The sequence below is a fragment of the Neolamprologus brichardi genome, chromosome 19, assembly GCF_056152115.1.
Source record: "Neolamprologus brichardi isolate AB-2024 chromosome 19, ASM5615211v1, whole genome shotgun sequence".
Taxonomy (NCBI): Eukaryota; Metazoa; Chordata; class Actinopteri; order Cichliformes; family Cichlidae; genus Neolamprologus; species Neolamprologus brichardi.
In genome coordinates, this window is record NC_142122.1 from 5678569 (window position 1) to 5693016 (window position 14448).

The following is a 14448-nucleotide window of genomic DNA, read 5'->3' on the forward strand; positions in this document are numbered from 1 at the left end:
TTTTACAGCCGCTAGGACACATTTCTCAATACTTAGGTCACTTTTGCAAAACTCCTCACACAGTGAGCACAACAGAAGTCTATGTGGGCTAAACTGAGGATCAGTTATCATTGTTTTGGCACAAAATGCATTCAATGACTACATCTCTCAAATTTCATGAATTATTTTCTCACTCAGACACAACAACTGCCAAAAATCTTTGTACGTACAGGACATTTTGCATGTACTTACATACTGTTTTCAAAACTGTTAAACTTATGGTCAAAACAATAAAATAATGCAAAACTGAATAAGACAGCAAAATTCAACAGCAATATTTTATTGAAACATATTTTAAATCTAAAAATGCAGTTTAACCAGCCACAGCTGATTCTCATTGTAGATGAACATCTACACAGGTGTTACTCCTTCAATTTCATTACAAAAGGAGACAACTGCTGAATAGGTTTGTTTTGTGATGTAAACATGGACCCAGCCAGAAATGGAGAAGTGGCTGAAAGAGGAAGAAGATTGCCAGGGATGGATCAGGCAGAAGATTCTTTCCTAGGTGTATTGCCCTAGATGACATAAGATGTGATGTGGATGAGAACCTGTGGCCAAATGGAGAAGACCGAGTAGATTAGCATTACTATTGTATGTGTATCAGTGGATGGTGTGTATACAAATTCTTGTATTTTGGGATTACTTAGTGCAAAAAAATAAAAATACATAAACAAATATTAATGAATTCTGCATGATGTCTGATTCATTCCAGTAACATATATTGAAATTATAAACAGAGATGTGTCCTTGTTTACACAAGAAAACACTGTAATGCTACATGTTGTGTTTTTTAGGTCATTGTTTTGTGGGTGACAAAGTGGGTTTGTCGGCTGTCAACCTTTGCTAGTGTTCTGGAAGAATGAGTTTATTTGAGACCTGAATAAAGTGTTTTGGTAGTTGTAGTGTATTTTGAATGTGAAATGAACTAATTTGCCAAGCTGAAGGTCAGTTAGGAGAATTGTGTGAAGAGTTTTGCAAAAGTGACCTAAGTATTGAGAAATGTGTCCTAGCGGCTGTAAAAAACTGTAAACAGTACCACAATAATGGTGTTGTACTTACAAAAGAATTGTATGCATAGATAAACAAATACAAGAACAGTATTCAGAAACAACAATATAAATATGCTAGGGGGAAAGTAACTGATCAAGCCAAAGAATAAAGTGATTGAAAGATCTTAATTTTTTCCACAAACACCAATAGTTTTTATAACTTTTGGGGTAGTGGAGTTCTTAATTGAGTTAAGATACTGTACAAGTTCAAAGGAGAATACATAAAAAGAGGGATGTCTTCCTAAATATTTGGACTTGTGAATCAACGAGAAACTGGTCCAGTGAGCTCTCACGTGTTCGGCTGCGGTCATGTCGGCCGCACTTTGAATTTTGTTGCTCTTTTTCTCTCCATAATATGGTTACTCGGAAACACAGCAGAGTTCGTCTTTTTTTTATCCTGCAAGTTTGTCCCCATTTACTCCGCAGTCCAGTAGATGTTTTGTTAACAAAGAAAAGAAAATATAATCCTTACTTGATTTATTATGATTAAAAAAAACATTAAAAACTCTTCAAGAGGTGGCAACATGGTAATATGCCGAGTGGCAGCGTTTTCCTTTCTCACTTCCACAGAGTTTTTCTTAATAAGTTGGAATGCAACAACTTCCGGTATAAATTTTACTCGTTTTTTTAAGGCATGTCACATAGATCAATCTTGTATTTATTGACAATATCAAGTAAAAAGGAATACAGTTTTAGTGGTTTGTTGTGACATTTTGTGTCACTTTATACAAAAAAACAAACAAACAAAACCCAGCTCTTTGCTCAAATTACTGCAGCTGTATATGTGTCGAGTTTGCCTTTGTGCTTGTCCTTTTCTTCCCATCAAATTTGAATATTTGAACACACACTTGAATTAAGATTGTGTGTGTGCTCAGTCTTCCAGCAGTATGTCCAATTCTTCTAAAGGCAGTCGCACTCGCAGTTCTTTCTCTGTCAACAGGTCTACAAACTCCTGCAGGTGATCAGGGAACAGCTGCACTGCGTCCATATACAAACCCTGATCACACACAGACACACACACAGAGAAAGAAAAGGAGGGAAAATGTTATGTACTAGCAACATACATACAGCACTGATGTTGATTTAGTTTGCAATGATGACTACATGACACAACCACAGGGCGATAAGTGTAATTGGTTAGTTTGGTAATAATATGCAGAGCAAGGCAGCATATTGATCAAGTGGCAACATCTTTAATGAAATCATATAACAAATAGTGTTGCCTACTGTGTGGCTAATTGTACTAACGTGCCATCAAATTTCAGTTTCAGTTATAGTGAGAGAAATTCTCCAATTTTATGAGTCTGTCTGCGTTAAACACAGAGACAGTAAATGTTTAACACAGTAAAAGATTGAGCCCCGTCTCATCCATAACCTGTATATAAAAGATAAACCGACTTTATTTTGTTTTTACTGAATTATAACCAACAAAGATAAGAAGCAGTGGCTATCAGCTACTGATTCTTGTTATGCTCCTCTTTTCTTACCACCTCTCTCAGCTGCCTGTCCCTGAGTTTGGTCCTGCTACAGGTTCTTCCTGTCAAAAGGGGAGTTCTTGCTCCCAACAGTCACCAAGTGCTAATCACTACAGATCCTCTTTAACACTGTTGATACTTATACATATATACATTGACTGGTTACACCCTTAAGGGTTACTGGTATATAAAACATGGTCACTTCTGGTTTCAAAACAGCAAAACCATAGTGCCCTAGACACTAATGTTTAGGTTTCAAATCACAGTCATTTCCTCTTTTTCAAAATCTAAGCACCCCTGTATAAAAGTCAGTTGGTTCTGAGGTAAAACAAGCTGCTGTTAATGATCTCATAGCTTAGTTTCACTCGTACAACAACACCTGACGACTCTGCAGGGACTCAGCACAGAACTACAAATCAAGCTTTGGGAAATATCACTTTCACAGTATATGTGTGCCTCACCTTACACCAGGGAATATTCTGTAAGGCCTTGTAGAAGATTCCTGTGGCTTTATCCACTTTTCCTTCACACACCTACAAATTCACACATACACACTTTACACACACAATATAAGCATGGACGATATTGGTGTATCCACATGCACAGAAGCATTTCTGCACTTTTGTTTCCATGTTTAATATTTTTAAAAAAAGAGGACATTTTAGTCCTTATTCCTAAAATGCACATAATAATATTCCTCCTTTTTTTTTTCTTTTTTAAAACGACACTAAAACTTTCAGATACAAAATTTATTTTTCTCATTCAAGCAAGATCGGGTCTCTACAATCTTCCTAAAACTTTTAGTGCTCCAGGGCAGAACAGCATCAATGTGAGTTTGTATGACTGGTCTCACCAGGAAGTAGATGTACATTCTCCAAAGTAAAGGACAATGAGCCCCAGTTTCTGTTGCTATGGCGTTTTCAAACAGTCCACGGATGCGGTTGCTGAGGCCATTCTCCGGCAGGATGGATAAGGGATCATCATGTAAACACGATCTATAAATACCGCAGACATGTACAGTTTAATGTACAGTAAGTGCTAATTATTAGTTGATAATGTGCAAACTGTTTCTGTTTCTATAAAAGCTGCATTAAGTGAAACTAAAAACGAGACTGCAAATCACTTAAATCTGCATTTAAACAACATTAAACACTGAAACTTTTTGAGATGCTCTTTTTTCATCATGCTACTTATGAATCTTAGTTTTTGTAAATACTTTTGAAATCATCACCTTCTGTTTTTATTTGTAGTTAACATGGCATTTTGCTTTTTTGGAAACAAGGATGTAAATGATATGTGAACTTTGATGTGATCCTGCTGTCTGATGTTTGTGATCATCTTTTGTCGTTTTACCTCTGAGCTGCATCTACCAGCTGCTTCCTTTGCTGTTCAGCAACAATGGCAAAGAGACGCGGCACCACGCTGCTGCAGTTTCTGGTTACAGAGTGAAAAAACCGGCGTGCACGGCCAGCGCTATGGTAACGGTTCTCCACCTGAAGCACACATCACATGGAGATGTCAGTCAGGCCAAAATAAATAAGGTTAGGGCTCAAAAAGCTTTGGGAAACATATCTAGAGAAGAATGGGGAAAAATGTGCTTTTATTAGCCTGACCTGTACATAAATGCTCCAGAGAGGGACGCTGGTGGTCCAGACTGGGAGGGCCGATGTCAGCGTTTGCCTCAGCGTCACCAGAGGAAACACAGCGACGCTGTTGTGGTACTTGAGCAGTGCCGCCTGCTGCCAGGCCAGCGCCTCACACTCAGCAGCTACCCTGCTGACACAGGGCCTGTTTGAGTCAGCGTCAGCTCTTGCAAGCTTACCCTCCTTGCTGCTGTTCAGCTGCTGTTCAGCTGTTAACGTGCGGTGTAGTTCCTCCATCTTCTCTCTAACCTGGGTGTAGACTGCGTTGGCTGCTTGCACGCTCACCGTGAGGTACTGGAAAAGAGCGTAGCAGCCAACCAGACCTCTCAACCTCAGCTTCTCTGCCATCAGGTCGTCTTGGACTGGAGAAGAAAGGATAAGACAAAAAGCTCAAGCACACAAAGAGAAGGGGCTCATTTTTAACTACTCTTACATTTTCAACAAGGTATATTAGTTTGGAAGATGGTTTCCACCAGAAAAGCTTGGTTCAGGTGTATCCAATAGGTAACAAGAGAGTTCACATACAGCAAAAAGCATGACCCAGTCAAGCACAACGCTCTCAGCTTTTAGGACAAGAACAAGCTGAATAAATAGTGAAAAAATATTCTGGTTAACTGATATGAAATAATAAAAAAAACCCTGGATGTTTGTTTTTACAATATGGCTAAATGAAATAAAAATATCCAGAAAATCTCTGATCTAGTCAAATCAGAGGAAGGCGGAGGAAGCTTTGTTGCATATAGCTTTGTTGCATATATGTAAGACTTCGATGTCCAGTGGAATCAATGCGTTTATAGCACATCGCTTTGTCCCTGACTACTGGTTGCTACAGGCTCTGGCTGCCTAGGTAACCCTCTAATGTATTTACCATCCTTTCAAATTTAAAACAATTGTATCCTCCACTCTCACTGGCAGCTCCGATGTTGAGAAAAAGTTCAACTCGGGAGCCATTTCACATTTGTTGCTTTAACTCGCTGAACGCCATTATCTTTGGTTGCTATGTTGCTTCCTGTGTTTGCCATGTTTCATTTTATTATTATTATACTGTTCTGACCTTCTTAAGTAATGATAAATTGTCTAATAAATATGCCAAGCACTTACTAAATTAAGCAAAATGAAACACAAAAAAAAATAAAGTGGATTAAACTAAAAAGAGAAAAAATTAAACAGAAAATACAAAATTACTACTACTCTGATTGTGCAGTGAGGGCGGATTTATAGTAACAATGTTCATGTCAGGTCTCTGAGAAGTTAAACAGTTGGAAACGGGTCAGAAAACAAACCTTTCCTGTTTTGGTCCAGTGCTGATAAACTGGCAGCCAGAGCCTGTTCGTACGATTTTCTGGCTTTCAGGATGGAAACCGTGGAGAGGGAGGATGAAGTGGACGATGCAGAGGTTCCTTCTGCTAGCCGGGTCAGTACAGACACAGCCGGGGATGCTGTGACATCAGCCGGTTGACCCCCTCGCTCTTTCGCTCCATCCTCCAACTCCAGCTGGGACCACAGCAGGCAGAGATCACACAGAGCGAGACTGCTCAGCCCTTTGGTTCCCCCAAGCGCTGTCGCAGTGGAGAACACTTTGCGGGCCTCGTCCAGGTTGCCCAGCAGCCATTCCAGGTGGCCGTACTCCCGCCACAACACTAATGATGAGCGATTGTCTGGTTCTTTGAGCAGCCGCTTGGCAACTCGCTTGCTGCTCTTCCCCTGAGAACGAAGGCGCTTTTTATTTCCGCCGTGCAAGCAGCGCATGACCTGACGCAAACACCAAGAACCAGAAGAGTGTAAGGGTTAGTTTGACCTCACTTTGAGTTTGAATGTAGTCAAATGAACCAACTCCTACCTTGAGTTTCTCGTACCGGATCCAGCTGAGTGACAGGAAGGCTCGGTGGTGGGGCGGAAGCACAGGCTGAAGCATATTGAACAAGTTCGTGAGGAACTTCTCACCCTGTTTCCCAAGCCCCACCCACTTCCGTGTTCCTTGGAGAGTGGTCATGTGACCGACAGAGTTAATGCCACCATCAGCTAAATCATAGGAGGTCAGAGGACGCTGGGGAGCATTACCTAGGATGGAAAAAGTTGTTTTTTTAAAGACTTCACCTCAGTGAGATTTTAAAAAATGAAAGCTTGTTTAGACTGTTTTACCTTGAGTGAGCAGAGAAAGGTTCTCCAGCAGCAAGCCAGGCTGACCTGGGGAAACCGAGAGCACTGAGTCCACAGGCAAACCCAAAAAGCTCAAGAAACGGAGAAGCAGGCGGAGATGGAGCTCTGGCGAAGACAAACAAATCAGTGACGGGCCGATGTCATCAAACAACACCTGGAATTAAAGATAGAGGTCAGCAGAGAGGTCAACCTACATGGTAAAGTTCAACAAAAAGAATATTTTGTCTTAAAACAATCAAACACATCACCTGTCTGTCAGGATCCTCACAGTCCTCCTCTGACTGGCCCTTGGCTTTGTCGGGTCTCCAGGGCAACCAGTCTGTGGCTTCACGAGATGACTCCACATCCAGCCAGATGGTACCTCTGGGCTGGGTCCTGTCCTTCACCTCCTCTTCATCCTCTTCCTCTTCTTCCTCCTCTTCTGTGGAAACAAACAGAAAGATTAGATTAATTACATCCCCATAAAGAGAGCTTGGATCACACAAACTGCAATAACTCTTCACAGACAGAATTTGTAGGAGCAGTAATACAGCAGAGTTTCATCTTCTTTGGTCTCAGAGAGAGAGGCAGGTCTGGGGATCTCTGCTGTTGGCTCATGAGCCAAACCCAGACAGGCAGTATAAAATTGATGGATAAATGAAATGGCACGTGCACTGTAAAGTGTGTGTGTTTTACCTGCAGTGGGTTGTAGCCAACCTCCTCGCTCTTGTTGGAGCATCCAAGCTTTCCAGCCTCTGGCGCCCAGCTCCCCGACCCTTGCTTCGCCGCTGTCCCAGAACGGCTCAAAGAACTCGACCTGTGGACACAGAGGCAGAAATGTAACTACACGAGGTTAGAATTGATTTTTTTATTATTTAAATGACCAGCCAAGGCCACTTCACTGATCATCACATCCAACTGAGCAACAAATACAGTGGCTTGCAAAAGTATTCGGCCCCCTTTTACTTTCTGCCCACGTGTACACCACCAATAAAATTGATTCATGTTTGTGGCTGTAATGTGACAAAATGTGGAAAAGTTCAAGGGGGCCGAATACTTTTGCAAGCCACTGTATAACTCCTGAAATGTCACACAAGTCTTCTAAGAGTAGATTACAACATTAAAACTCAGCGAGAACATACCTGCTGCTTAGTGGACAGCTCTCGCACGCTGTCAGGCTTGAAGAAAGTAAAGTCCATCATTGCCTGAAACAGGGCAGTCGACTTCTCCGAATGACCACACTGACGCAGAAAGTGACACTGCTGCGTGAAGATATCTGGGCAGAAAGCAAAAGGATGTGGGATTTGTAGTCATACAAAGCAAGCAGGACTGAATAATGAATGAACCTCATGCTGAAATGTCTGTTACCCAACATATCCTCCTCTATTCCTGGCAGAGCCGGGTGAGACACCATGCTGCCGTCTCGGACAGCACTGAGCGTGCTCAGACACTTGCCGTACGCAGCGTTGACCTTGGACACAGTGAAGCTGCTGAAATAGCTCTGGGTGAAGAGCAGATACTCCCTCCACAGGGGGGTGCTGTTTGGGTGGAGAAACACCTGAAACACAACAAATAAAGAGCAACTTTGTTACTTGTATGTGAGATTTATTTTTTTGATAGAAGCAGTAAGATTTCCTCTGCATTTTAGGGACTTGTTGTGACCTTCATACATAGACATACCAGTTTCTTCCACTCTTTAGCCAGAGCTGAGGGCTCCCAGAGCTCCTGGCAGATGCGGAGTCTCTCGAGTTGCAGAGCTATGCAGAGGGGGTTGGTGGCCACGGCGCGCTCTGCAATGCTTAGCTTTTTCTCCAGCACTGCCCTGTAGGAAGACTTGCGGCGCTCAGCAGCATCACTGCCCTGCTGCTCCTCCTCGCCTTTGAACACAGCTGCACTCACCTCATCCTAGAGAGGGAGGGAGAGATTGGAAGAGGTGATGAAGTACCCAAACCATATCTGATAAGCCAAAGAGCATGTTGGAGGAAACTCCATGCTTCTTGCTTTTCTGTGACTGATTGAGGGCTTTATGCACACAAGACGACTTTGTGAAACTTGCAATTTGCATGAAATGAAAGCATATCAATTAACTAATTATGTCTGTCCCCTGTTGTGTTGATTTCCTATTGCGGCTAGTAGTGACACTGAGTTAGACTCCTGGTTTGACTTATGTGTATGATTTAACCAGCGTAAGCCTTTACCAGCACATCTCTAAAACTCTAGAAGCATTTTGAACAGTTGCTGCAGGCAATTTAGATGAACGAGCCTCTGAGGAGTTCATCAAATCTACTTCTGAGTTACCTAAATGGTTCTTCAGTGGATGAACGTTATTCAAGTAAATCAACCCTCTTGTACTTTCATTGCTGTTTTGGTAATAACGAAGAACGTCAAACACTAAATATTCAGTGGAGCACCAGTGTGAGGAGTGCAGTTTCAGAGGTGCAGAAGGAGCCCACGCTGCAGGATTTCCTCTCGGTACATTGAGTGATCACTTGCCTCAGAGAAACATTCCTCCTGAAAGTTCACTGGCACTTTCAGAGTCCAGGAAGGTTCAGATGTCAGACAATAAAATGCTGTCAGTCAGAAAAAAAAAACATTTCCACTGTCTTGATGCATTTGATTACTGCTTCTTGTGATGTTCTCATGAGAGGTGAGCACACATCAGGAGTCCGTAAACTTTTGTTAAAAGACCTACGTTCTGAAGCTCTGACATTCCTGCAGCAGTATTATAAAGCAGCGTGTGTACCTGATATCGTATGAACTCTATCCACAGCTGTGTGTCTGCTGGCTGCTCTCTCAGCCGCCTGTTGAAATCTTCGGTCCTGCCACCCGAAAGTGCAGTGCCCTCCTCTGTGTGAGCGTCCTCCTTTCGCTGGTCTTGCTGTCCTTTTCCCTGCAGCCAGAGGGCCGTCGAGGAGTCATACACACCGAGGGGATTCACCGATGACGTCTGCCCTGTGTGAGCTAAAAAGATAAATACATTTTTAAAAATCTGTTACATTTTAAGGAATAAATGGAGTAAATGTGACACAGTGATGTTACTTCCTTTTAAGCTTAGCACATTTTTTTTACCAGCCCGTTTATACAGATGTCACAAGTTTTGAAAAGAAGAAAGCTATAACAATGCACTCGCTGAATATGTGAGCTTGTTTTATCAAACCAGCATGACAAACAAAGGCAATTACTGGCTTTTAACACACTTTGACCAAAACATTTTGGTTTTAACAGCATTAGTTGTTGTTTTAGTTGTTTTTATTGAGTTATTTTATTTATTTTTTCTATATTTTACTGCATGATTATTTTACATTTTATTTGTTTTAGTGGCATTTTACATTGTTAAGCCCTTTGTGCAGCATGGACTGTTTGGAAATGGGCTATATAAAGAAACTTAACCTACTGGTTTTAGTTCATCAGAGTCTCAAAGCTACATAAAATTGAGACCTTTTAATGTTTCCACACCCATTGAAGGTCTGTTTGGGGGTTAAAGGATGAGTGTTAAGCGTTTTTGGTTTTTTTTGGATGATTTAACTTGGGGGTAAGAAGGTTGGGACATGGATGTGCATGCAGATAAAGATCCTAACAAAGGCACACAAAAAAACTCCAAAAGCATAACTGTGTGACTACTAATACATATTCTAACAGAGAAAATTATTTTAGCCAAAAATATGAGAACTGACAACAGCCAAACAACCTCAAACTCATTGAGATCTCCAAAGTTTGAGGGAGATGAGATAAACAGAAAAGTCAAAGAACGGTCAAACAGATTAGTGGTGCCATGGCCCGTTAAAAATGTGAAGGTCTAATCTTGTTTTCTTTCCTTGAGAAAATCATCAAACGCTGCTGACATTTTCTGGTTTAATCTGCTTCTTCTTGGTCACTTGCGCAAGTCTAAATGAGACTTTCAGTTCAAAAATGATCAGCACTAAAATGGCGCATTAAGCATGAAGTGGCTGAATTCTTTCTTTGCCACACCCAGCTAGACCCCGTACCTTTCTCTCCTTGTTTATTGTCAGCCTCATCATCACACAGAGGGAGGAAGATTGCAGAACTGGTGCCATCGCTACCATCAGAACTCGCTGGTAATGCAGGAAGAGCAGGCGCTGCCTTCAGCAGCTGTCGACTGACTGTAGAGTAGTATCTGTCCGCTGCCTTCTTCCCGTCGCCGCCTTTCTTCTTCTTCTTATTAGTCGCCTCTGAGTCCTCCCAGCTGACCCCCTGCTTGTGAAAGTCCAAACCCAGAGCCGAGCTGCCTTTCCTTCTATACCTGGAACACAAAAATAGTGCAGCTCATCTCAGATTGTAGCTTTTATTCTGTACTCAACTATACAGCCCATGTAATTTTATAATTTGGTTCAAAATAAAACCTTCAGCCAGTCATTAATAAGTAAAAAACAAACAAACGGATGAATCCCAGGTTTTGGGAGCATGGTTTAAGTACAGACATTACAGTCTCCTTAAACTGTATGAGGATTCCTAAAAGACACATCTGATGGACAGAGGAGAAAGGAGAGAGGAGGCTTATAGGAAGAGCACAAGTGTATCCTTTGCAGAAGTGTTTTTACCTTCAGAGTATAAAAAAGGCATCTCACACGGCTGGAAAATACAAACCACACCTCGAACAAAACTCTTTAAACAACTCATCCTTTTTATTCTTACACTGCTTCATTTATTGAAAATGATCAAACTTTTTCCCCTTTTTCTTTGTGAGATTAAAAAATAAAGTATAATGTCCTGTCATATTGCACCATGTTGGGAAACTATTCAAACGCAGTCTTAAATGTGAACATGGTTACACCTGAGATCATTTTAAGGTAGGTTTAAAGACCAACATGGGAAAAATCAGAAGGTGTCAGAGATATTTCAGTCCACTTAAATCCTGGAATAAATGTGACACCGTGATGTTACATCCTTTTAAGCTTAGCACATTTTTTACCAGCCCGTTGATACAGACGTCCCTTAAACATGTCACACGTTTTGAAAAGAAGAAAGCTATGACAATAAACTCGCTAAATATGTGTGCTTGTTTTTATCATTCCAGCATGACAAACAAAGGCAATTACTGACTTTTAACACACTTTTACCTAAACATTTTGGTTTTAACAGCATTAGTTGTTGTTTTGGTTGTTTTTATTCAGTTATTTCGTTTATTTCTAAATTTTACTGCATGATTATTTTACATTTTATTTGTTTTAGTGGGATTTTACATTGTTAAGCACTTTGTGCAGCATTGACTGTTTGGAAATGTAGACACAGTTGGGCTATAACGACACTGTTTATGATGTAATTGTGTCAAATGTTTGCAAGAACGTCACTTTCTTTGTGTCTCTTCTTGTGTGCAAGTCTTTTCTGTGAAGGGCTAAAAAAAAAAAGAGTCATGTGTCTTTTACCTGGCTACGTCTCCTCTGTACAGAGACTTGTAAGTCCAGTTGGCGGGGTCTGCTTTTCGGTCCACGCAAAACAGCTGCTCTGTGGGCAACTGGAGGTCATCCAACCAAGAGAAATGGCTCGCTAACTGAGGAGCCTCCTGCCTGTTTCCCACAAACATAATTACAGAACAGAAGTGAGGTTATACTCAGTGTATAAAATTACAAGTGTATGCCTCAGTGATGTTAAAGATGTTCGTGTACCTTTTGGCTTCTTGCTCCTTTTTGAGATCACTCGGGTAGATGGTTTCAGAGTCAGATGCGCTGCTGTGCGAATACCTCCCGCTCTTTTTTTTGTGCTTTTTCTTCTGTTTCTTCTTCTTTTTCTTCTTTCTGGGTGCCACACCATCCTCTCCGTCCTCTTCAGAGCTGACATCTCTGCTAACACTGAGGGTCAATGAGGAAGAGTTTGATTTGGCAGATCTTTTAGAGCTGGATGCTCTTCCTGACATAACCCAAAGGAGGTTTGTGTCTCCTCCTGCGACTGAACTGGGCAGCGATGAATTTCTAAGAAAGAACCAACACATTTCACAGTTCAGTGAACAGAGTTGTGATTCTTTTACCTTGGTTCCTTCTTGTTTTGTTCCTCGCTGGTCTTCTCTAGAAATCGACCGTGAAGAGAGAGTGCATCTCCTGTCTGAAAACTCTTATTCTTCAGCCAATCAAACTCTGAAAATGAGAGCAGACAAGACATAATTACGAGATAATCAGGAGGACTTAGAAATCATGAACAATGCGATCTGTCTATCCCAAGTAGTGATACTGCACTGTGCGAGAGTTTTGGACCACAACACTTTACTTTACATTTTGCATACACAATAACTTCTTCCCATTTCTTTAGTCGAATCAATGAAAATAGCAAAGACAGTGCAGTATAACAGACATAACATGGCATTTTTGCACCAACAACATGATTCTTCCCTAAGGGGCATTAGCTGGAAACATAGCATATCTCTGGATGTTGTGCAGGGAAAACTGAGGGCAAAACTGAGGAAACTGGACGAATGGAGAACAAAAGTAACAGGCCTAAAAAAAACTATCTGCAGATGAACTGCATTTCGCCCAGCAGTATTGAAGATCTTGTCAAAGCTGATGAAATTATGAACACAGAAGTACCATCAGATTCTCATCCACCATGTAATACAATCTGAAAAAATGTATGACTGGCAACAGCTTTCTTTTTAAGCACGACAATCATCCCAAACTTACTGTGAATGCAGTTAAACTACAACTGGGTAGAAAAACACACAATGAAACACTATGAGTCATGGATTGGCTGCCCCAGAGCCCAGACCTCAATTATTGCAACAGTGTGGGATCATCTAAACGTGGCCAACATTGAAAGAAGAGCTTTGAATGTATTTCAAGAAGCCTGTAAAACTATTCCTAAGGGGTACTTAAAGAAATTACATGAAAGCTACCTCAGAGAGATGTTTTTTAAATGTGAACAAACTGAGTTTTTACCACATATACTGTACCTCCATGTATTTCCCCACATATTTCAAGAAATTACTCAGTCTATTTTCCATTTTTCAAGCAGAGAAATATCAAAAACCAAGGGTGGCTCAAGACTTTTATACAGTATTATAATTTTTGAAATACCAACTCTGAAAATATTCATAGTAGTAAGTCAAAATGTCGTCCTCATTCATTTTTTATTCATTAAATAGAAAAAGTGAAATGAGACAAAAAAAATCCTCTAGAGAGGGTCGGGAGGGAGGCACTAAATGATTATTCATTAAATGAACCCCGGAGCGTCAATACGTCAATAAAACGTTAGTGTAAAGACACGAGCAGGATGGGTAAAGAGTATCTAAAGATACTGACAAGTCGTTTAGATTATAAAGACGTAAAATTGTCGCTGTTTTAGCTCAAAGATAGCGAGTTTCCTGGACTTACAAGAGTAAAACATATCGTGAAATGAGAGATAAAGCTAAAAGAGGTTAAGATATTTTGTGTCATTCAGTTCCAGCGACAAGCGGCTGATCTGACAGCGAATATTAGGTCGTTGTTTCGGTCAGATTTTAGTTTTCGGCAGACTGTCAGTCTAACAGAGCGTCCAGGTGACTGCTAACCGACATTAAAAACCGTGTATTACAGGAAGCCGGGATCACCTGTGGAAGAATCTCTAACTTTGTTGCTCGCCTCTTCTGCAAACGCTGGAAACAGCGCCATGATGCTGCGTCACTTAGAAACAGGGCGCAGGAATGTGACGTCAAACGGCGTTTGGGCTCACCAAAGTAAAACATAACGCTGTTTGGGGATTTTTCAAATGTTAAAAAATTAAAATCCCATTTCTGTTGAAGCGTATTATACTCACTTAATTTTTTTGTCTTGTGTAAACATATAATACATTTGGAAATAAGAAGGAAAAACTTCGGATTTTATTTTAATGTATTATTTTCTAATTTAAAACGTTCAAAGAGCCCCTGTTGACCCGAAAGCTCGAATTCATGACTGCGTTGGCAGCTTTGGCTATTAGTTCACAAATATAATCTCTCCTGCCCACGTGTACTTAATATAAAATAATCCAGTGGAAAATAATACTATTCAAACTGTACAGCACTGGCACAAATGGTTGGCAAGGGAAAGTTGATTTTTTTTTTACTTCCTGTTACTAAATAATGTGGTAAATTATGGCTTCTCTGGCACTTCACTGAAATTGTTACAAAGCTATTTG

The 14448-nt window shown here is 40.8% G+C and overlaps 1 protein-coding gene across 1 annotated transcript; it reads right to left on the bottom strand.

Moving 5' to 3' along the window:
• Positions 1 to 282: 282 nt before the first annotated feature.
• nrde2 (NRDE-2, necessary for RNA interference, domain containing) lies at positions 283 to 13967 on the bottom strand. Its single transcript, XM_006799360.2, has 19 exons — positions 13883 to 13967; positions 12332 to 12437; positions 11973 to 12155; positions 11733 to 11873; positions 10335 to 10609; positions 9092 to 9309; positions 8029 to 8253; positions 7717 to 7906; positions 7491 to 7624; positions 7045 to 7165; positions 6618 to 6790; positions 6352 to 6523; positions 6050 to 6270; positions 5493 to 5961; positions 4180 to 4571; positions 3920 to 4059; positions 3420 to 3561; positions 3028 to 3099; positions 283 to 2088 (listed from the first exon to the last, which is right to left on the bottom strand). The coding sequence occupies exons 1-19, from the start codon at positions 13941 to 13943 to the stop codon at positions 1963 to 1965; spliced, it is 3561 nt and encodes a 1186-aa protein (XP_006799423.2). The 5' UTR covers positions 13944 to 13967; the 3' UTR covers positions 283 to 1962.
• Between the last annotated feature and the right edge of the window lie 481 nt (positions 13968 to 14448).

What these genes read in the sequence shown, in the direction of transcription:
- nrde2 (XM_006799360.2), bottom strand. Translation starts at nt 13,943, where the DNA reads ATGGCGCTGTTTCCAGCGTTTGCAGAAGAGGCGAGCAACAAAGTTAGA. An exon ending in AGTTAGAGATTCTTCCACAG is followed by an intron (nt 12,438 to 13,882) that starts GTGATCCCGGCT and finishes TCTCATTTTCAG; the next exon opens with AGTTTGATTGGCTGAAGAAT. An exon ending in AATAGAGGAGGATATGTTGG is followed by an intron (nt 7,625 to 7,716) that starts GTAACAGACATT and finishes CTTTCTGCCCAG; the next exon opens with ATATCTTCACGCAGCAGTGT.